At 29.9% G+C, this 24,831-nt stretch overlaps 1 protein-coding gene across 2 annotated transcripts in view; it reads left to right on the top strand.

Annotated features, from left to right (window-relative positions):
• Positions 1–24,831, top strand: part of LOC129918241 (zwei Ig domain protein zig-8-like) — a 64,269-nt gene that overhangs the window by 27,738 nt on the left and 11,700 nt on the right. For both annotated transcript variants that reach the window (XM_055998660.1, XM_055998661.1), the window contains exon 2: positions 21,616–21,944. In XM_055998660.1, the coding sequence (XP_055854635.1) occupies positions 21,616–21,944 (329 nt within the window). The remainder of the gene's footprint in view (positions 1–21,615; positions 21,945–24,831) is intronic.

Here is a 24,831-nt window from a genome sequence, read left to right on the forward strand (position 1 = left end):
ACATACACCGACTGAATTTGATACAAATTTTGTGTGTGTAAAACAATACTTGAGAATGAATTGTATACGGGTAAGAAGTGAACGTGTATATTTACTCGTATTATTCCCTCCTGTAATGTTTCGACTCGTAACAAGAAGACACACACTTGAATGAAAGTGTAACGCTGCTAGCTATATAATAGTTAAGTGTTGCTGTAATAATTGTGTTTTACAGACAGTTTTGCATGAAGGACATTTAAAATGTCCTTAAAAAAAAAAAAAAACATTTTGCACAAAATGAAGAAAGGGCGTAGCGTAGTGTTGTATTTAATGAATTTTCTGCTATTGTTCGCATTTAATGTTGTCGAAATTTTAATGGCATTGTTTTATGACGTAGAATATTCTTGAATGGATTTCTTATTATAATTTTTTTTTTTTACTATTTTTAAGTTGTTGAAACGAGACGAACAATGACAGAGTAGAGTGGAGACAAAAGGGCGATATAATGAAGAACACGTAGATACAATTAAATTAAAATTCAGTTTTATTAAATTTTTACTTCACTTTGTTTATTGAAAGCAGACAATATTAATGGGTTTAAATAGTGTTGTCGGTGATTTGACCAGAGCAATACTGATGAAGGCTTCTTTTTAATAGAATTTGTCTTATGAATCATAAGTTGATAAATTTGATTAAAATAATGGAAAAAAAGCAATATTCCCAAAAAGTTTGGTTTGTGTCTAAACTAAAATATATGTTTAGATCAAATTTACTTCCAAATCCCTGGATATTTATTAGTTTTTACAAATTTAAATGACAGATATGTTTAAAACCTTTCAAATTAGACCCATGTTGGCAAAGTTAATAACTCATTTCTATTGATAATTTCGAAAAAAAAATAATATATGTATTCTTATTTACTCTATCTAGCCTTTCGAGATAAGCCCAGAACTATACAGCCTTGGCCGAAAGTATTAGGCACCCCAAAAAAATTCAAAGTTAGAAGGCTTCATTCACCTGAAAACAAGAACTTGCAGTAATTTCCTTCGAGATATAGTGAGAGTGCGTTGAGAAAAAACTACTTGTGTTCAAATTCTTCTACCTGCTTTTTGCAAAAAATATTTTCCAAAGAAATTTGGTGCTGAAGAAGAAGCATGATTTTCTTAATGCATGGGAGGAAAATTAAGACTTATTAAGAGATGAAACAAATCCGCGCTTCCAGTATTCAAAAAAGCATTTTTTTGGGGTGACAAATACTTTTGGCCATGGCTATAGGTTGTCACTTTCAAGTCCAAGCGCCGAGATAGCCAGGAACTAGGTTGACACCTTCAAGTTCAAGCGCTATAGCTGAAAAAGCTTTATAAATCGTTGAGGTTTGCTCTAAAATAGAAGTTGTGGAGTATGGCTTCCCTTCAATGATCCTTTAGAGCTTCATGTCAATACACTTTTCTTCTTTAATCAAGTCAGCGTGGAAAAATGCAAGTTCTCATAGCTCAAGCTTGATTGTGCTTCCGGCGGCGGTTCACACAGGACTTGATAGTCGATAGTTGGTACTCAAAATCGAGAATATATGGAGCAAAATTGTCTATTTGGAATATCGGCTATCGTTCATCGTGCTAAATATTTCCATTTTCAAAATTGCAAAGACAAAAATAAAAATTGCTTAAACGTAAATATTAATGGTCTTAATATGAACGCCTGTGGCACCCAAAAAATTTTATTCATCATTTTATCCAAAGAAAGTTCCCATGGAATATGGTCTTTCGAGCCGGACTACTTTTTACTTGCGATATATGTACTATTAGACCGAGAGCCAACGACATAATGAATCAAGTCATCTAAAGAAAGTTGTGAGGCATATCATTAGAAAGGGCCTGGGGAGTAAAGCACGAATCGTGAAGGGCAAGTTTAGGATTCGTAAAAAAAATCGAACTCGAGATAACAATTTTACATGACATTACGATGATGGAGAATGCCAAAAAAGTGGGTCCGGCAATTCTGTCTGTCTGTCTGTCTGTATATACCTCGAGCTACAGCCTAAACGAGAGAAGTGATTTTCTTCAAACTTGGTAGTTAGCAGTTTTTGGCGATTCCCTAGAGGGAAAATTGAAATTTTTTTTTATGACCAAAACTAACGGTACCTGCCATATAACGGAAATAGAAAAGCCGTTTTTGAACAGGCTTTAACGATTTTGATTAAAATTTTTGTGTTTACTATTTCACATAAAAGCCAACTTTTGAAATAAAAATAATATTTTTTGTACCGTTATTAACGGTACCTGTCATAGAACGGTTATTTTGGTTTTTGAATATCTCGTACAAGATTAGCCCGATTTCACCGAAAATTTTTATACAAAAGTGTTTAGGTAAAGGTAATATTAAAATTTTAGAAAATTTTCAAAAAAAATAATTTTTGGATTTTTAATAAATATTTCAAAATTTTTTTGAAAAATCAATTTTTTGAAAACGGGTGAATGAAAAATTTTGAAATTTCGTTTTTATGTGTAAATTAATTATTTTTTCAAAATGGCATACCAACTTTTTTTTTGAAAAATGTTCGAAATTTTTTATATAACATAAGAGTTACTTTTAGCATAAGAGCAAGTACGTGCGACCCCAGTCGTGCATTTTATTATTACTGAAATTGTGCAGAAAAAAAAGGAAAATACATTTTTACCATTTCTGTAGTTCATGGAAGCAAAAAAAAAAAAAAAAAACAGTTTTAGTGTAGTTTTGGTGTATATTTCTGACCGAATCTTCACCTGTTATTTCGATTTTTAAGCAAGGTCTTCAAAATGAGCACAATTTGCACTTCCAAAAGCTGAATAAGTAGACCAAAATAACTCTAGACAAAATCGTTTATTCCGTCTGTAAAATTCTCAGTGCTTCTTCTTTGATCAAAGGATAATTCTCCTAATGGCAAATTACTGTTCCTATAAAAAAAAAACGACTTAGAAAGTTAGTTCCAAGGCTCTTAGCTATCTCATTCCAAACCTGAATTTAAAATCATAAATCCCTTTCCATCGATGCTGTCTTATTTTTTTTTATTTTTTTATTTGATATCCTTCAACATTTCAAAGGAGTCTGATGCTGCCAAAAAGATGTACACATATCTCAGACATTGTATCCATATAAAATATACTTTTTGCATTTTAAAATGATTTTCTGTGTGTGATGTATGAACCTTGTATACACGCTTCATATCACATTTTCGAAAAATGTGTTATCCTGTTTTGTATCATAATTTATTCCTTAAAGCAGAGAGATCCTTGCAAAACACGTTAGACATTCTCTTATAAGCAAAAAAAACCACTTCAAAAGCAAAAGAAAAAAAAAAAAAAAAAAAAAACAAGGTGTGAGAGGGTGAAGAAGGCGTGAGGTTAGGTGTTTTTCAAGCTATATGATCTGTTTAAGGTGTGGTGTCTGCCTCTAGTTCACTCGGAATAGACACAAAATCAAGATGAAAAATAAAAAAAAAAATTTAGCAAAAACGAAAAAAATAATAATAATAATAATAATGAAGCCAAAGACGATGAAGAAGCTCGTCGTACAAGAAGAACATCAGGATAAGACTAAAGACGTAAACGTGAATCCTTGTTTGCTTTGAGAGTAGTTGCGTAGTTATGAGATAATCACACAAGAACAAACAAATAAACCGAACGAGAATAAAGACCCAGGATAACAAATGAAATTTAGGCTAAGAGGTGGTATAAGATAGAATATAATATAGGAAATGAGAAACAGAGAGAGAGAACGCTTCTAAACATTATCTCTAGGTATTATAGTATAGTGTAGAATGAAAATTGTGTGTTGAGAGAAGAAGTAGCAATGCTCTGCTCTGGTGGTTGTCAATTTTCCAGAGAGGTGTGCAGAATTTTGATGGTAATTTATGCAAGTTCCAGAGGCTGTTTTATGTTTTCTTATCTGGGACTTTTAAGATATGCGGGTAATAATTTTAGTTAATGCTTTTGAGTTTTTGGAAATGAGAATAGAAGAAAAACAGAAACAACAAAATAAAGAACATCCTGGCCATCAAGGTCGGCCGAGAGTAGTAGGTTTGGGTAGGTCGAAAGGTTGTTCCGTTCGTTTGACGTTAAGATGAGTGATGCAGATTGACGGGGTGTGGTTTCTTTTTCTTTGATCAATTTTGGAACATGTTTTTTTGCTTTTTTTTTTAATCTGAAATCAAGTTTGAAAACGAAACAGTGTGAACCACACAATTGAAATATACACAATGAATCATGGTTTACTGTTACTGTCCAATCAATTGGGAAGCTAAAATTAAACAAAAAAGTCTGAAAACCTTAGGTATGTAAAATAACTCAGAATTGAGAATTTATTTTTAAGACCCTGAAGATTTTGGTTTATTATGCCCAATTTTTGTCCCATTGCTAAAAGTAATGTTAATGTTAAAGTTTGAATAAAATTATTTCAAAAGTCGTTACAATTTTTTTTTGAGACCTCAGAGAAAAATTTTAGTATAATTTATGCAAACATTTTCAAAAACTAGTCTTAAACTGGTTAAAAACTTCTTTGAGGACCTAAAAAAAAAATTACATAGGTATGTTTTAATGATTTTTATATGACACTTAAAATTTTTAAGGGGACTCATGTTAACTTTTACCTCACTCTTAATTTTTGTAGAAAAAACTGTAACATGTTTCATTAGTAAATTTTTGTAAACTTTAAATTATCAAAATAAATTTATAATTTTTGAAATTGTTTGAAATTTGTTAAAAAAATAAATTTTAAGACCATAAAGAAAAATTGCATCGAAAAGTCTATATAAATCTTTAAAAGATGTTTTCTTCGGTAACTTCAATTCCCATTTTTAAAAAAATTCCTGTTATTTTTATACAAAAAAGGACCTTATAAATTAGAGCTCAATGTTGTGAATTTCCAAAAATTCATAAAGGACTCATAAATTAACTCTTACTCTATATATTATTGATTTGTGAAGTTCTGACTTATAAGTTTAAGAACCTGGGTCGTATGGTAAAAAATTACCTGTAGTTTTTTCTCACTCTTTAGAACATTTTCTTTGAGATCGATCCCATTTTCTTAATATACGTAAGATCTCAAGAAAATGTACTGAAAAGTAAGAAAAGCGAGTTTAAGACAATTTTTTTGCATATATGTATGATTCTTTCTGCCTTGATTTTCATATTTCATGGGACAGCTGTCTTAATGTCTCATAAGATGTTGACGTCTGTTCAGCATGAGTTAAATGATTCGTACGAGCAAAATATTTTAAAATGTATGAAAAACTTGGAGTTCTTGAAAACTATTTTTAAGACCTCATTTTACCAAAGAAATATTTTATAAATTTTCTGTTAAAAATTTGAAAAAATAAACTCCAGTTTCTTTTTTTAAAGAATTTCCTTTTTTTTTTTTAATATGAATCCAAAGGGTTAAGACCTCAATGTGAAGGTTTTCAAAAGCTTAGAAAGGCCTCATTTTTCATTTTAATTTGTGAACTTGAAATGCACTATAAACGATTCGAGTATTTCAGTAGAAAAGTATTGTTTTATGAACTTAGGACCATGCGCTGAAATCTTCAAAGAAACAGCAATTTGGAGGTTTAACAGAATCTCGAACTTTACAGCACCTAATAATTTCATAATTTATGAAGAAAAAGAAATTTCACAAAATTCTAACCAAAGCTGTTAATAGAAACCAGTTAGCTACAAAAGCCATATATTATTTGTGAAACTTTTAATTCATCAGAATTTGTGACGGAAAATTAACTTTTACCACTTTTACTTCTTTCAAAAATAACAAACACTTATGGTTCAAAATAATTAAAAAAAGAAAAACTCACAAAAAATCAATTATTTTTTAATTTGGTGTGCTCTCGATTTGATAATTGCATCCTTCTTCCACCTTCATTATTTTCTGGCCTCATTTTTGAGTTTAATTTTTGTTATTTTTTTGTTGTGTTTAAATAAACATTGAGGTCACCTAATTATTTTCGAACACAATATCTAGTGTTGGAAAAATTTTGTTGGTCTCTGCAAATATTTCGCTGGTTTATACTATACAGGGTGTCCCACAGTCACCGCCCCAAACGAAAACCATGGATTCCTGAGGTCATTTTAAGTCGAAAAACTTAAGAGGTAATTTTCTCGTTTTCGTCCCGTTTTCGAGTTACCACGGTTTTTATGATTTTTGTTCTCTTTTCCCTTATTTAGCTTTATCTTTGCCAAACTACGTTTGATTTGAAAAATTTTTTTTACAACCAATCAAGAATTTATTACAGTTTTAGTTTGTCTCAAAACTTTTTTCTCTGCGGACAACCGTTTCTCCACAATTTTGCATCAATCACAATTTTCTTCGTTTTTTAAGTTGTTTTTACACTTTCATATCATTTAAGTCAAAAAAACACGTTAATGAGTATTAATTTTTTGTGCTTTTTATTAAAGCCCAGTTTATTTTCATAAAAAAAATAAGTTTTATTTCATAAAAAAGGCTACTGAAATTAATTAAAAAAAATAAACAAACTGAGTGAATTAAAAAAAAATAATTTTTAAATACAAAATTTATTTAAATGAATTAAAACTTTTTCTGAGCTTTATTTATTTGTTCTTTTCTTAACCACAATAGCTCAGAAAAAGTTTTAATTCATTTAAATTAATTTTTTATTTAAAAATTATTTTTTTTTTTTAATTCACTCAGTTTGTTTATTTTTTTTTAATTACTTTCAGTAGCCTTTTTTATGAAATAAAACTTATTTTTTTTTATAAAAATAAACTGGACTTTAATAAAAAGCACAAAAAATTAATACTTATTAACGTGTTTTTTTGACTTAAATGATATGAAAGTGTAAAAAACAACTTAAAAAACGAAGAAAATTGTGTTTGATGCAAAATTGTGGAGAAACGGTTGTCCGCAGAAAAAAAAGTTTTGAGACAAACTAAAACTGTAATAAATTCTTGATTGGTTGTAAAAAAAATTTTTCAAATCAAACGTAGTTTGGCAAAGATAAAGCTTAATAAGGGAAAAGAGAACAAAAATCATAAAAACCGTGGTAACTCGAAAACGGGACGAAAACGAGAAAATTACCTCTTAAGTTTTTCGACTTAAAATGACCTCAGGAATCCATGGTTTTCGTTTGGGGCGGTGACTGTGGGACACCCTGTATACTCCTACACCAGCATAAAAAGCAGCTTGTTGATTTCGTGCTCTCGTATGTCCTTGCATATTCAAACATACAGACAAACGAACAAAAAAAAAATTATAATCTTCTTTCCGAAGAAGAAGAAAAATGAGGTCACGTAACAGAAAACTTGTGCACCCCCTTTTTTTTTGTACCATCAATGTTCTTCATAAAAAAAGAAAAACAAAAACCAAAAAAATAGCAACACTCTCTTAGCATACACGTAGTACCATCAAAAGTACCTTGAATGCTCATATATTTCATGCAAACAGAAAGAACCACCATGACACGATACACACAGTAGAAATAGCTTTCCAAAAAAATAAAAAAAAAAATGTCGAAAAAAAATAAAAATAAAACGAAAATGAACTCGACTGCTGGTGTTTATGCCATAGACGTCGTTCTACATGTCCTCAACACTAAACTTCTGTCAAAATAACCTTCCCCAAAAAAAATGAAGGCAAAGAGAAAGCTTCCGACGAACGACGGACGACCGTACAACGTCATATCCCACTTCTGACACTTTGTAACGTTTCTTTACAAATCGTTTCTAATGCACGAAATTACTTTGTCTTGTCATCAAAGCAAGCAAAAGATCCAAAAAAGAGGAACTCTTTGGTAGCTAGCTATATAGTGGGTGCTTCTGAATGGAAGTTGGTAGGTATTTTGTATATAGTGTAGAAGAAGAAGAAGGGGTGAAAATGTTATTTTTACTTAAGAGGTCGCTCTCTCTTTCTCCTTCTTTTTCTGTCTCTTTTATGGATGGATTGTGTTTATGTTTGAAAAACCGGAAGAGCTACAAAAGTAGGTGGACACGAACATGAACGTTGAGCATGAGCATGGCTTAAATGGAATAATTGGTAGGAGTGGTCCTTTCGTGTTTTACCAATTTTCGTTTTCAAGAACTTTGTCGTTTATTTCGTTTTATTTTTTTCTTTCATCCAATTTCTTGATAGCTCACACATTTGGTGGTCCGAATAAAACTAGAGACTAAAGGATGAAAAGTTGATGTGTGCCATCGAAACTATACACACATTACATTTATATATATATATAAAATACACAAATACAGGCTCTATTTGAAATAGAATATTAAAGTTTTCTCTCTTCGTGTCTGTGTCCAGAGGAAATTGTGAATGGCATGAAATCAAAAAATAAAAAAAAAAAAAAAAACAGGAATTCATGTTCATGAGTCCAAAAGAGATTTTTGGTCATGGTGCAAATCGGAAGCGAGAAAATGTCATAAAAAGATTTTGGACAATTTTCAAAAAACCAACAACATATATACAAACCAATGTCTCGTGGATGAAAATGGTACATGTATATATAATTTACACACAGAGGAGTGCCTTGAAAATGGTATAGCAGACATGAACACTAAAAGTCATTTATAATGTCGTGTTGTAGGTTTTTAGTTTTTTCATTTTTTCGGTAATTTATTTGAAGGATAACATAGGTTTTGCATTGAAAGAGCAAAAGGACATTGCAACGACTGATGATGACTATGATGACGACGACACCAAAGGGAATTATGTTAAAGTTTAAGTTATTTCGTCGTGTTTGAATGAAGGAGGAAGAGGATATTCAGTATATTTCAAGCTTCTATTCACTACGATATGATAATGAAAATGATAATTTTGATGACTCCCTCGCTCGCAAAGGATTAAGAGAAGTGGAAATTTTTAATAATTACATTAAAATCATTGCTTTTTTGGTGGTTATGAAAGCTGGTATATTAGTCCCATTGGGCGTTAAGTTTTATGATTGCAAAAAATCATTTCCATATTTTTCATAAAATTAGAACGCCAAGAATTCAGTAAAGGACTTTAGGAAATCAAATTTTTAGCAATCCAGAGATTGTGTCTTTCAACAGTCACATTTAAAATCACATCTCCGTTTAAAATAAGGATTCGCGTTTCCCACTTCTGACAATATTGTGCCCAAGAACAATCTTTTGGTCTAGAGTCAATCAATCCTCACCGTCAGATAAGTTTTCCAACAAGTTCATGATGTACCAAGTCATAATAGCTCACAACCTTCAAGAAGGGAACTACAATTTACCTTGGAGTTCCAAGAGATCAGATTTTTATGATATTGAAACTTTTGGAGACTTTGTTATTTTTACTCGCCGCACCCCTGAAAAAGTCTTTGGTGCTGGAGCCTTGGATTCGATCCCAGTCCTCAGCCGTAATAGCTCATTGCACCGCATTAAACATTATTTATTGAAAAGTATGAAAGAACCTATAGCTTGTTTTTTTTTTTTTTAATATTGAAATTGACGAAACTTTGAAAATATATTTTCGAAAGCCATAGGTAGTATTTTTGAGTATCAAATTTTCGGAAATTTTGTTAAAAAAGTGATTTTATACAGGGATGTTTTTCAAAGTTGTTGCACAGGTTATGGCAAATAGGGCCAAGATAGCTCAGAAAAATTAATGAGGGGCTACAAACTTTGGAGGAGACGATGTAACCCTCTTATATTCAAGTGGTATTAGAGTTAAGCTTTGGTAACGAATCAAGCCGTATTAAAACGGCGCAGGGACATAAGTCCTTATGATGCATTTGTCCTTATGATCCCATTTGCAAAATTTTGTCCGCAGGTTGGGTAAATTAAAGAGATTCGAATTTAAATTTTTTTCCGCTGAACCCTGGTATGAACTAATATGGGTTAACACAATTTTAAATTATTAAACTTTCACTTTATTTGTTTATAATTTGCGAAGATGCAATTTCAACTTACCAATAAACTTGCGAACTTTGCATTTGTTTTCCAATTGTTTCGTAAGCTATGGTCTGTCTCTATACTCGTAGATATATTTATGCAAAAAAAAAAATAAACGTCGGGCATTATACTTTGTCCGATAAAAATTGGCAGTAAAGGGAAGATAGGGCATTTGCATCTTACTCTGATTCACCCCTTCTGGATATGTTTATCACATAAAAAAGCTCACACAGCGATGCCGTATTATCCGAAAAAAAAAAAAATGTTTCGAAAAGGTACCAGCGTTACCATTTTGTCGGTAAAATTTCACAAAAACGAAAAAAAATAAATTTTTCGTTTAACACCAAAACAAAAAATTCATTTACTCATGGGTAAAAAATTTTCCCTGTTGAAATGTTAAAATGCATGTTAAAATGTTGACATTAACTGTTTTCCTCCATACATAAAATAAAAAACAAACAGCCACCAACAACACGACAACACATAGTGATTTTTTTCATTTTTCAAAGCTTGAAAAAAGCAATAATCTTGAAAGCTCTTTCAGAAAAATAATAGAAAAAGGAGTAGTTTATGAAGGAAGTTTACCAATGGTAACTCTTATGTATTGTAAATACTTTTAACAAAGAACTTTTATGATTTCATTCTGCCACAGATCGTGTGGCAGATCGGTCATAGGCAGCGATGCCAACTGAGGCATAATTATGCATTGAGGCTTATTTGTTGCCAAAAAGGCATAATTTTTTCATTCTACTCTTGATTTATATTTTAAAAGTTTCTTATAATTTTTTTTTAAATATTTTGATAAAAAGACTAAAAACTAATATTTTCTATATCTTTTAAATAAAGGTTGTTCGAAATTTTATCTACAGAATTTGTTTTTACCATTTAACTCTTGGTAGTGTTTAATTTTTCGAAGAATCTTGTTCACACTTATCACTTTTACTAGAAAAGAATCTAATTTTGTTGCTGTAAAAAGGTCTAATACGCTTGCAAATAGGCTAATATTTTTCATTATTGAAAAAATTGCCCGCTAATTTCTTTCAATTATATAAAGCAACGTCTTGAAATATTCCTTTCGAAGAAAAAAAATTTCCGTTACGTGACAAATAAGTTGCCTTTTCAATCGTCAGTTAGACTATCAGAAGAATAAATTTCAATACCAAAAAATTTATTCTTAGGAATAATCTTTATCTGAAGTTTATCTGACTAGTGAAAAATTGGCCCTTAATGTATAAATTGATTAAATAAACATTTCGTTTTGTGTACTTGTGTCCTTTTTGTACATAATTTTTAAGCATAAACTAAGAAATTTAAATTGAGGCATAATTTATTTGAAAAGGCATAATATTTTTTCAAGTGAGGCATAATTTTGACTGAATGGGTTGGCAACGCTGGTCATAGGAGGATGTACTTCGCTTAATAAAGAAATTACAACAACAATACCATGGCGCGTCTGTGGTTTTCTTGTGTGTTTCAGGGGCATATTTTTTGTGAATTGCTTTTGGTTAATCGTTAAGTCCCATTGATCTTGAAAAAGCTCTCCAATAAGACCTGTACTGCCAAATTTTATCGGACAGATAATAGTATCGAAAATTTTTTTCGGAACACTTGGGTGGGATATAATTCCCGAACTGGATTCAGAACTTATGACCCGAAAAATCGGGACTTATGCCCCTCTGAAATCACAGTCAGTCGACATTTAGTACTAATTCCTAAGGATAGAGAAACAATCAATTTTTCAACAGGCAGATATAGCTTATTCCTAAGAATAAAACTATCTAATTCTTTCAGAGACGAATAAAAATTATTCTAAGGAATAATCTGAACAAAAAAATTGTGTCAGTTGTCAAAGCTGTTTTGAAAGAATTTTGAAAAAAATACAGTGGAACACAAGAAAACAAAAACAATCATGAATAAAAATGACGTTTAATTTTAAATATTTTTGAATTTGACAATTTTTTTTTTGTTTGTTATTCTGTAGAATAAATTATTCTTGATTGAAAAATTCAATGTTTTTATCTGATTGTTTATGAGCCTTATACATAACTTTATTCGTCGAAAAGTTAACTGACTGTTTATTAGAAGATTGAAAAATTGGCTCTTAATGTACATAATGTTATAATATAAGTGATTACTTCGTTAGTATTTAACGTTTTGAATAAATAAATAAATAAAGGACTGCTAAGTGGACTAATTGGAATTCTGCACTTTTATCAATTTTACTGGGAAAATAATATTTTTTAAATTAGATCCTTCCTTTCTGTTAGAAGAAACTTTGAAATAGATGACCTTTTTTTCTTCTTTTGTTTGGACTTGTAATTTTATTCGTTCTTTCGCTTTAATTTTTGGTCTGTAGATTGTAGTTGATTTTGGTACAAAATTACAATTAAAGTTTGCTCGACTTCATCTCTTATTTTAAAGTTTTAAGGCAATTTCGATGCTAGGGAAGACAAATGCTTTTTCTGTCTATTTTCATCAATTGGCCTGAAGTCTTCTATTAGAAGTAAAAACCATCACTTTATTTTAACAGAAATGCAATTAAAGATTTTACATTTTTGGATTTAAAACCTCTAATATGAGCACCAAACTTTCTAGAAGCGGTTTTATGAGTATAAGTTTTTGTTTTTATTTCCATCACTATAACAATAATTGTTTCTACTATCTTTTCCAATTTATTATTTCATATACATATAAGGGATCTGAATTAAGACCTTAAGTGACACGGAAAACTGCAAGAAATTATTTTGGAAAATCAGGAACTCCTGTAAGCACGGTCATTAATTTTCTAGAAAAAATAAGTAAATCAGAGAATTTCTAACAATTTAAAAAAAAAAAAGTCTTGTATTTCCAACTTAAATTCCTCACCAGTACAGTTTTTTTTAGCTGCTCGGAGGTATTTTTGAACTTAAGTTATTTTTGTTTTATTAAATTGAGAGAATTATATTAATATCTTTAACAGAATTTGGATGAAAGTCTTTTTTTTGGAAAAGTGAAAAAAGAGAAATAAGCAATATTATATTAATATTACAATACAATGTTTCAAAGGGGTGCAAACGAATAAAATTGTAACAAAAGATATTAGTCATAAATGGCATAATATAAAGAATTGTGTATCAAAATGGAAACCTCTTAAATTCACACCCGTCATATGAAAAGAATGATTATTATTATCTCCAGTCCTCTAGTACAAGAATCTAAAGGGAACAATTAAACAAAATTTCATATAAGCTACAACCACAAAAATAAACTATCCTTCCGTAATCTAATCAACATATGAAAATGTATCTCTTCTCAAAAACAATTAAAATACCTCTAACATTCAAGCTCTTAAGTGCATTTAAACTAAAGCAATTAAAAACTTTATTTGAACTGTTTCAAAATTATTCCCAAAATTTCTTCCTGTCAAAAAACATAAAAAATAGACAAAATGAAAACATCTTATTTAAAAAAAAAAAAAATTCTCGTTATACAAAACAAAGTAACATTATAGAAACTTTCTTAATCAAACCAAATAGAATAAGAGATTAGCTATGCAATTCCACACATGCCTGAGGTCTTAAAAAAAAAAGAAAGATTGTCGTCGTGTCTTTATTCTAATTTATGTATATATCCTGAAATTAAGTACTTTTTCTTTGCGTTCATCGTCGCGTATTTTATGTAATTTAAACCGTCCAACTTTGATTGCTCTTTCGTTTGGTGTAATATAAATGGACGGGCCTAAAGAAATATTTCCAAAGGCGAAATGTTTATATTTATTTTGCTGATTCCTTCCAAAAACAAACCTCTCGGATGAGTTGAGGGGGGTCAAGTTTATGGCTATTGTATTGTTGGAAGGTAAAACACTTTATGGCTTTTTGCATTATTTTCTCTCGTAAATCTTAACACACCACACCACACCATCACACCTCTGTCCCCATCTTCAAGTCCAAGCCAAAAAGTCCAAAGTCGTGTCTCTGACGAGTGATTGTGTGAGATTGGGTTAGGGTATATAAGGTAGGTATATTCTTAAGCCCCCCTCTTTTCCATTCTATCAACAAAAATAAGGGTAAGACTACTTAAAATTTAAATCTTGTCTGAGTATTTGGTTGGTTTTTCTTTTAACATTTATGATATTCAAAGAGGAGTGTGTGTGAACACAACCCTTTGGCAGAGGTTATGGTTTTTTTTTTTTTTTTATTTTTATTTTTTTAACTGAACTGAAAGTCCTGCATTAAAAGTAATCGAGGGTATATACAACACAGTTAAGGCAGATGTAACTTCTATATAGGTAAAGTTAACATATGGAGCCTATTTCAAAGGGTCTGCACTTAAATTTTATGTCAAATGGCTTTCTTCGAATAGAATAAGTTTTTTTTTTTTGTATTATTTTATGGTAACAATTGACTTTATAGTCACTTAAGTTGAATGGTAAAAAGTCTGTAAGTTGATATGATTTTTTAAATCTTAAAAAAGCGACATGAACTGTAATTCATTACCAAAAAACAAACAAACAAAGTGACAATTTTTAGAGAAAAACTGATTTATCTAAATTTATTTTTAACTTTATTTAATTTTTTTTTAGAGTAAAGAGAAAAATGGCAGCTGTTTTCAAAATCTTTTACGATTAAAATAATTTTGTAAATTTTCATCAGTATGAAAAGTGTAATTTGATTATTTGTATTCAAATCTTGAGCTGATCTAAAAATATCATATCGCCACCCATACCAGTTTTACAGTTAGTAAGGCTCCACCAATTCCTGGAAAATGTTTCTCTTCAAAATTTTTCAAACCTTGGTAATTAATTTCATTTGATTAAAACGAAAAAAAAGGGAGAAATTTTGTGTTTTTGCTACAATGGTGTCAGAAGTGGGAAAATTCGGTTCTGATTGCAAATAAAGAGAATATGTTGGCGTTAAGAGCAAATTTCTGTTTTTCACTTTGTCAGGTAAGACAAAAGCAGGGAATTAACTAACACTGTTTTCCAAGAAAATCCTGAAAAGGTCATTGCAATGTTCGACTAGGGCCAGAAAGGGTCACGTAAGCGTAACGATTTTCAGAAAAAAAAAAATCTACAAACTCCTCTTTACAAAAGAAGTCAAATTGCAGAGTTCATTTTGAATTCAAAACCTTCAAAATAATTAAAAAAAAAATATTTTTTTTTATTTTTCTTATAAGATTAATATAAATTAAATATATTTTCTATTTTTTTTTTTTTCTAATAAAAATCTCGTTCTCATTTAACATAAGAACAAGTCCTAGAGAAGTACTCGTCATGCATTTTATTTCTTTAAAAAATTTTTAAAATTAAAGGACTCTGAACGATGACGTTTAGAGAAAGTTATTTTATAACCAAAAAAACCTAATAATTTTTTTTTTTTGTTGGAAACGCTTTAGAAAGAGTTAAGATCTACATTTTTAATACGACATTCCAGTACAATTTTTCGTCGCCGTTTTGTGTGGAAATAAACATATTTTTTGGGAGCTCAACAAATAATTTTATTGAAAATCAAACCTAAAGGTCTTTGGTTTTTTTGTAACCTTTAATATATAATTCTTATTTCAGAAAGAGTTATTATTTCGCACAACTTTAAACTTAAATTTATACTTTTATTTAATTTTGAACAACAGACTGTTTTGGCATCTGCAGATTATTTACTTCCCTTGACAAAATAATTAGTTTTTTTTTTTTTTGGGACAAAAAATGAGAAACTTTTTTCTCTCCCTCGATATGCTTAAGGGACTCTGCCAAAGAACAGAAAAAAAAATAATCATCATCAAAAATTATTCCCATTAGTTGAAATCTCGTTTTCCCACCCAAAGGTAAAACCCATGTGTTACACTTTATTGATGAGAAAATTCTTCCCCATATCACATAAGTACCTAGAATTTCTTATTTTTGGGGATATTTATGTAAAGCAAATCTTTTTGGATTTTTGTTTTTTTTGGTTTTTTTTTATATTTACTCTCCAACTTAACCTGGAGGATTTGACTTTGATCAGGATCAGCACGTGATGATGGCACATATAATATGATTTTCTCAGATAAAAAATGAAAGGAGCAAAAAAAAAAATAACAAAAATCTCTGTAACTTGCTTCGACACTAAGGACATAAAAAGTCATCCTCTGTTTTTCCATGTTGGTAGATATATAAAGTATAAGGACGTGCAGCACCCTCTATATTCTGTTTATATTATAATATATACACCAAGGAACATGTTGGTTTTGAGCCTATATTTCCATCTGGGAACTCTTGTCCCTTGTATTTTCTTTCTTTTTTTCTTTGTTTGCGTTATGTTGTCAAGTGAATAAATCAGAATAACGATTGTTATTTTTGCATTAAGGTTCTCTCTAGCATCGATAATATAATTTCTCCATTTTTGTCTTTTAATGTTGGGATAAGAACATTCCCGGACAAAAAAAAAAAGAGAGGAGGCTTAGATGACGAAGGGACAACAAAAAAAAAAAAAATATGAAAATCATCGAGGAAATGTCAGGAAAGCATGGAAATTTTTCATTCCTTATTTTTTTTATTTTTCTCCATATAAAGTTATTTTTCTTATGTTTTTCTGGGATTTTTCTTGGGATTATTATGTCAAGCCCATTTAATGATATTGATACTATAATACCCAAAATCATTCTACCAGTGATTCCATGTTGTTTTAATGAAACCCCTTTTTTCGAGAATGTGTGTTTCAATTTAGTCCTGCGTTATATCCTTGTTGCGTATACTTCCTTGTTCATGTCATTAAAGCTAAAAAAAAAAAAATACCTAAAAACATGGCGGGAAGGAAGGATGGATGATTAAAGTTGAAATAGAAATGTGAATCCTTTTGTTAAGGAATAAAAGAGAGCTCCTTTGGTGGTATCAAAAAAGGATCTAATTAATGTTAAAGGATTTTCTTTTTTTTCGATTTTGTTTTCCAAATCAGAGTAAAAGAGCTTTATATTTGATAAGCTTTAAGATTTTTATCAGGACAAATTGCGTTAATGTATTTAATGCCTTTTAATAGCTTTAAGTGGGGATGGGTGTATGCTATTGAACTTGTGCGAGTTTACAAATAACATTAGCAATGCGCACGTTTTGATGGACAAATGTTTATCCTTAATTAACATAATTATAAATTCATTTTTCATTCATAAACATGTAATGATGATTAGAAGGAACAGAGACCATTGAGTTATTTCAAGCAAATAATTATATTTACCATAAGTATCTAGTTGGTAATTGGCACGTGGCAGCGACACACACGTAATATTATAGTGCTGTGCATTATTTGTAAATGGCTGATTTCTTGTTTGTCTTGCAAATGGCAAATATAGAAAATCAACTAACCAAACCAATCAGGTCACTTATTCAAGGGTCAAATGTTTAATTGGATATCATTATACTTTGAATTTTGATATTCAAATAGATGGTAATCATTATAGCGTTTAATTTAAATTGTATAGGGAAAATAATAATCACAACAAAAACATTACTGTTAAAAAAAGAGCCAAGTTATCCTATGTTGAAATTATGCTGGCACAAAAAGTACTGAGATGTAAAAGTGTACCAAGTTCTAAAGTTTGGGTTCAAATTCGTATCAATAAAATTTTGATTGTTCTCTTGACAATTTTTCTTAACCATCGATTTTTAAAGTTATTTCAAAAATTGCCAAGTAAACAATCAAAATTTTATTGATACGAATTTGAACCCAAACTTTAGAACTTGGTACACTTTTACATCTCAGTACTTTTTGTGCCAGCATAATTTCAACATAGGATAACTTGGCTCTTTTTTTAACAGTAATGTTTTTGTTGTGATTTCACTACTTTTTGCAAGGTATGGCTGTAGAATATAAAATCTCTTTATTTGATGAAAATTCAGTGAAAATAGGTGGTTGCCACGCCCCCTGCCTGAAATTCTCAAACTTTAAATTTTTTCCTTTGTGTAAACTACCAGCACCACCATTCTACCAAATTTCAAGATTCTACGACAATCAGAAGTGCTCTATAATAATTTATGAAAATTCAGTGGAAATGGGCGGTTGCCACGCCCCCTGGATGAAATTCTCAAGTTTTAAATTTTTTCCTTTGTATAAACTACCAGCTCTACTATTCTACCAAATTTCAAGATTCTACGATAATCAGAAGTGCTCTATAATATATGATGAAAATTCAGCGGAAATGGGCGGATGCCACGCCCCCTGAATTGGAAATCTCAAATTTTCCTTTGTATACACCACAAGTCCTATCACCGTGTAAAATTTCAAGTTTCTACGATATCGGGAAGTTCTCCATAATTTTGATGATCTGTCAGTGAGTCAGTGAATCAGTGAGTCAGTGAGTCAGTTACGGTTTTTGCGATTTTTGAAGCCCTATATCTCAGAAACTACTCATCGTAGGAGGCTGAAATTTTGTGAGGTGTTTGGTTTTGACGAGCTCAACAAATGTAGTGAGTTGAAATTTCTAGCATCTTTGGTGTGGAAGTTAGAGGGGGTTCGAAAATGGCCTGAGTTGTTTCCTGTAAATAAGGGTGTAGTGCCAAAGTTGCTAGAGAACTTGGCTGGGCACTACCGTGCCCCTTGATTATAGTTAAGTATTTACCTTAAGCTCTTAGTTTAGCTTAGGAAGAACCTATTATTTTTGGTAAATCAAATTGGCCTTTAAAAAATATTTTTTTCCTCAAAATCATTTCTTTTTTTCTCCCACATTTAACCGAAGGAGATCCTGTTTTTTTTTTTAATAATTAAGTTGGTATATTTTTCTTCGCACATTTTAAATGATAAAACATTTTAAAGGAAAACAAAAGTCTCACCCTTGACGTTTCCAATGTATACTTGTAGATTGAGTTTCGGGGAGTTAGAAAATTATAATATTTCTTATAGGTAAAATTATTTTGACTGTATTGTTTTTAGTTTAAATAATAGAGTCAGTGGGTAGTTTTAGTCTCCAAAGCTAAATTTGTCCCAATTTTTTTTCATTTGGTTTGGATATTAACTCTTATGAATACAACTCCGGGAAGTTTGAACTGCCAGCTCAAATTTTTGCACCGGATTGATCTCATTCGTTTGTTTCAGTGTTTTTCTTTCAAAAATGTTCACATTTTTACCCCTCAAACAAATTTTAAAACAATTAAAGTAATTCTGAAAAAATTGAAATCCGCCTAAAATACTGTCAAATTTAGATTAAGACGTATCGAATCAAATATAGTCAATTGTGTACCTCGTTCTTAAGACGATCCAAAAATTAATTTTTAAAATATAAAATATATGTTTTGTTCTAAAAACTTAAAAATTTGTTATTTTTTTAAATATAAAACAAAATATTATTTTTCCATTTTTAAATTCAAAACTAGTTTATCTTAAAAGATTTTTGAAATATCCTAGTTCTTCGGTTAGAATTAAAAAAATGTTTTTGTTAAAATTAAAAATTTGTATTTAAAGTAACAAAAATTGTAACATTATTTTTTGTTATACAAATTTTGCAATTTTGAATTTTTAATTAGGCATGTATTCATTATATTCGTTCTTGAATTGGGTAGTTTAATTTCTTACCGAAATTTAAAAAAATTGCTAAGTTTTGTTTTTAAATGTGATCAAATTCAACAAAAACAAAATCTTGTCCAATTTTCTTAAAATTGTTATTTTTCGAATTTTTAGCAAGGATCTAATTTTTAATTTTTTCTCTTAAGTTTTAAAGTATAAGAGAAATATGTGAAATGTGTGTTTGGTCAAAAAATTAATTTAATTAAATTAACTTAATTTGAGTTAAATTGGTCAATTTAAAAAAAAATTAAAAGCTTTTTGCTTATAATTTTTAACAAAAATTAAAAACAAAAACTGTTAAGATTTTTTCGATTATAGTTAATGTACTAAAATCCAATCACTAAATTTTTACAAAATTCTGTTAATGATTCAAAATTCTAAATATAAACATAATTCTGTACTCCATTATTCTGCTTTTCCATTTATTTGTATTCTACAGTTCTGTAAATTCTAATTTCTAAAATTCAATTCTGTAAATCTACAATTCTGTATTTCAAAATTCCTTTAATCCAACGCAGCGAGTGCCTTTTTATTATTTTCCAAACGTTTTTAATTTAAGAAGAACAGAATTTTGAATAGCAGAATTTTTTAAAAATAACCCGAGCTAAATTTTGATTCAAACCAAAAATTTGTTAAAAAAAATATCTTTCCGACTTTGGTAGTTATCTCTAAAATTATGGAATTTTAAATTTTGGATACCTATATATTTTCTGAAAATTTTAGCAAAATTGATCAGTTTTCAGAAAAATCTAAATGATAACCTCCTTTGGAACTCCAAAAATCAACACAAAGATTCAAAAACAATAATTTAGTGTTTGTGCATCGCTTTTGCTAAGCAATTAATTTTTATCATGTAGGTATATTATTTTATATTCTCGATCTTCACAGAGACAAAAAAAATTGCTTGCAGTAACCAAAAATGTTGTCCAATAGTTTTGGTTTGAAATCTGTAAAAAGAACGATTCTAAAAAAAACTCCATCAAAAAGCTTTAGGTAACACAATAAAAAAAAACTTAATTTTCTGTCTAATGATTTCATTTAAAATTTAAAAATCATAATTATCTCAAAATTTTCAACCTGAAACTACTTTCTCCTTTCACATTAAAATAAAAAAATTTCGTTCATTTCATAAAACTTTAATAATTTTCCTTACCACCTCTAAGTCTTGTTTCTACACTTTTATAGTGCGAAGGTCTTCCATCATTATTACTACATTCTAAGTTATCACCTGAAACGATAACTGTCTACTGTCTCTTTATGTCTTATAGTTGGGGGTATAAAGCTATTTTCTAATTTATTTTTCATCTCCTGTCAAATAAAATATGCAAGTAAGCTAACGCCTATTACAACAGTTACCATAGACACTGTGTGCCAGTCATTTTATCTTCCCACGTAGTTAGAGAGCAGGTTCTATTATAACAGAAAAAGTGAAAAAAAAAAAACAAAAAACGTAAAATATAACTTTTCCTTCATAACAGCAATAAAGTAAACTTTAAAGCCAATTTAACTCTTCGTGCTTGGTGAACAAAAAAATATTTTTTTTTTTTGTAAATCCCACTTCTGATCTTTTGTAGAAACGAGAGACGACAAAAAAACAATCATTGATAATTTCTATTTCAAAGGTAAGTTTGTTAGAATTTTTAGTGAAAATTCACTACGAAATCGTTATAGGAAATCCCAATTGTATCATTACTTGTCTAGGCATTGGTTGGTATATTACGTGCTGTATGATTCTTTAAACCTAAAAAGTTTTTTCCCAAAAAATTCTCAAGGGTTTTTCCTCTATTTTTGTTTTTCTCGCAAAAACCCTTAACTACAAGCACATTATAACTTTCTGTCTACAATTTTTTGGCAAGAATTTAATTTGTTTTCGAACAACAAATCACACCCTAATGACTCTAAAAAAAGAAGCACGAAAATGATTGACGATTTTTCAAAACAACAGAAAAAAGTTTTCATTTTTATTCTTTTACAAAATTATTGGAAAATTGCTGGTTTTACGTTATTAATTGCCTGTGTTGAGAGCAAACTTTGTCGAGGGAGAATTTATGAAACACGAAAAATGAAAGGATATTTAGGGATTTAATTTACCAGGTGGTTAAAGCGCGAATTTACTGTAGGGCAAATGTGTCAATTGATGTGGTTTATTTGATTGGATTTTGGGTCTTTTATTTGTAGAAAAATAAATTGTTCAATTTATTTGATTTATATTTTTTTGACAAAATGTTTGTGTTCTTTGTTTTTTTTTTTAGATCCAACAATAAGTGAAGCAGAAATTCTTGAAACATTTACCACCATTGTCAGCAGTAGCAGTAACAGTAATAGTGAATCATCATTATCATCTGGGAGTAGCAGCATTTTACCATCGACAACAACAACAACAACACAAATATTACCAACAATAACAACAACAACAACGATACCTCCACTCTCACAGATATTAGCTCCTGAAGCTTTACACATGAATCAAGATGAATTGTATCTTGAATCATCATATGCGAATAATCCACCGAAAAATTTCACAGTACAAGAAACGAATGTAACAGTACAAATTGGAAGTCATGCATACTTGCCATGTCATGTAAGTATCTCTCATTTTGGTTTATTTTGTTTTGTTTTTTTTTTTTTCAGTAGAGATTTGTTGGTTCTTTTTAATGGGTTTTTGAAGGAAAAATGGGGAAATAAATCTTCTACACACGTATCCCTTAGTCATAGAGACCTTCTCACTATGCTTGTCTGGAGCCTATTTCTAGGATCACAATTTAAGCTCAATGTTACCTCATACATGCGGTAAATCCCCACACGTACCACAGTGTCAGTGTTGGTAACCCAAAACTGAAATTTTCTGTTGATATTGAAAATTTTAGAAATTATGTTAGAATTTGAATCATGAAAAAGACAGTCACAATATTTATATTTTTTTTTATTTGGGACACTTCTCAAAATAAACTGCATTAAATTTGAGATTGAAATGCAAGTCAAAAGATTGGGAATGCAATTCTGTTAAACTGCCCCCAATTTCAGACGCAAAAGAATATTGTAACCTTCAACTGAAAAAAAAATTACGTATACACCACAGTGACCGATATAGAAAAAAGTAAATACATGTTGATATTTTTTGTCAGTTGACCTTTAATCGTTAAAATTGAAACAGAATGGTAAAAAATATGGATTTTTTATAAGCAATTGTCAAAATAGGTCACTGTGGCGTATGTGGAATATTTTCTGATTGTATAGCTTTAATGGTTTTAGTAGAAGATCTTGCGATAAAACAACTAACCGCCAACGATTTATAATGTCTAAGGAAACACATTACTCATGGGTTGTCTAGCCCTGAAACCCTGTCATGGAATAGGGTTGCCCACTTTACCTATTCGGCTCTTATTCAGTTTTTTTAATCAAGGCAAAGCGAAAACAGAAACTGAATTCTAAGATGAAAGCCTGGCACATAGACAGATTCATTAATATTTTTTTCGTATCATTTTAAAAACTGAATTTATTTGCAAGCCAAATTCACCCATTTACATATCAAATTTGTCAAATTAAATTCTAATGTTGTGAATATAAGATTTGCTCATAAATTTATTAATTAATATTAAAACAATTTATAGTCCGGTCAATTTAGACATCCGAGGTTACATTAATTCCCAGCAAGCTGAAAATTGGTAGGATTGTTGGAAACACCATCATAAATTAAATTTAAAAAGTCCTCATCGATCCGAGATGTGGAAAAAAATTTACGGGGGGTCAAAGGTCACAAAAACTGGTTTTTCACGATTTTCAGCAAAACGGTAAGTCTCATCAAAAAATTTTCAATGCAAGAATTGTAGACCAGATTATTATATATAAAAAGTCCTATGACACTTTTTTTCCTAAGACCCACCGTTTCTTAGGTATAACGATTCAAAAAGTTGAAGTTGAGTTGTAATCGTCATAATCAGGCCTATTTTGAAAAAAAAAACTCCTAACTGAAAAGTTCCTGAAATGTCATTATTTTTTTAGCTTGAATTTCGTTCCTCAACTGTTAAGAATATGGGGAAACCAAAAAAAAATGGAAATTTTCGCCATTTTTCCGATTGGGGCCCTTCTCCCGAAACCATTTCCCTGGGAATTTTTGTTTATAATATGTCTGAATATATACAGGGTGTGCAATAGAGAATGGACAACCCTAAAACGGCTGATAGCTACACTTATGACTGTTCTAAAAACAGATAGAAAAAAGTTCTATCGCAACCAGTTCATAAAATATTGGCTTTTTTTCGTTCAGTGTATTTTAAATTTTATCATCTTGTGTTTTCGTTCACTACACCCACGAATGAATGAATTTTATTTATTTCTTTTTTTTATAATTTTCTACAATAATTGTATGAGTACATAAATGCTTTAAAAACTGCACAGCTATTGCACATTTTTGTAAAAAAAATTTTGAAATCTGTTTTTTGATGCAAAATGTAAAAAAAGTATTTTATGAAAAATTTTAAACACCTGTGGTATGAAATAAATCTATAGAAACCTAAGTGGCCAACTTTCTTAAAAATATTCTCGTTTAAGGGGAATATTTTTAAGAAAGTTGGCCACCTAGGTTTCTATAGATTTATTTCATACCACAGGTGTCTAAAATTTTTCATAAAATACTTTTTTTACATTTTGCATCAAAAAACAGATTTCAAAATTTTTTTTACAAAAATGTGCAATAGCTGTGCAGTTTTTAAAGCATTTATGTACTCATACAATTATTGTAGAAAATTATAAAAAAAAGAAATAAATAAAATTCATTCATTCGTGGGTGTAGTGAACGAAAACACAAGATGATAAAATTTAAAATACACTGAACGAAAAAAAGCCAATATTTTATGAACTGGTTGCGATAGAACTTTTTTCTATCTGTTTTTAGAACAGTCATAAGTGTAGCTATCAGCCGTTTTAGGGTTGTCCATTCTCTATTGCACACCCTGTATATATTCAGACATATTATAAACAAAAATTCCTAGGGAAATGGTTTCGGGAGAAGGGCCCCAATCGGAAAAATGGCGAAAATTTCCATTTTTTTTTTGGTTTCCCCATATTCTTAACAGTTGAGGAACGAAATTCAAGCTAAAAAAATAATGACATTTCAGGAACTTTTCAGTTAGGAGTTTTTTTTTCAAAATAGGCCTGATTATGACGATTACAACTCAACTTCAACTTTTTGAATCGTTATACCTAAGAAACGGTGGGTCTTAGGAAAAAAAGTGTCATGACACTTTTTATTTATAATAATCTGGTCTACAATTCTTGCATTGAAAATTTTTTGATGAGACTTACCGTTTTGCTGAAAATCGTGAAAAACCAGTTTTTGTGACCTTTGACCCCCCGTAAATTTTTTTCCACACCTCGGATCGATGAGGACTTTTTAAATTTAATTTATGATGGTGTTTCCAACAATCCTACACTGAACCAAAAAGGTACATAAAATTAATGAATTTGTA

The sequence above is a fragment of the Episyrphus balteatus genome, chromosome 4, assembly GCF_945859705.1.
Source record: "Episyrphus balteatus chromosome 4, idEpiBalt1.1, whole genome shotgun sequence".
NCBI lineage: Eukaryota > Metazoa > Arthropoda > Insecta > Diptera > Syrphidae > Episyrphus > Episyrphus balteatus.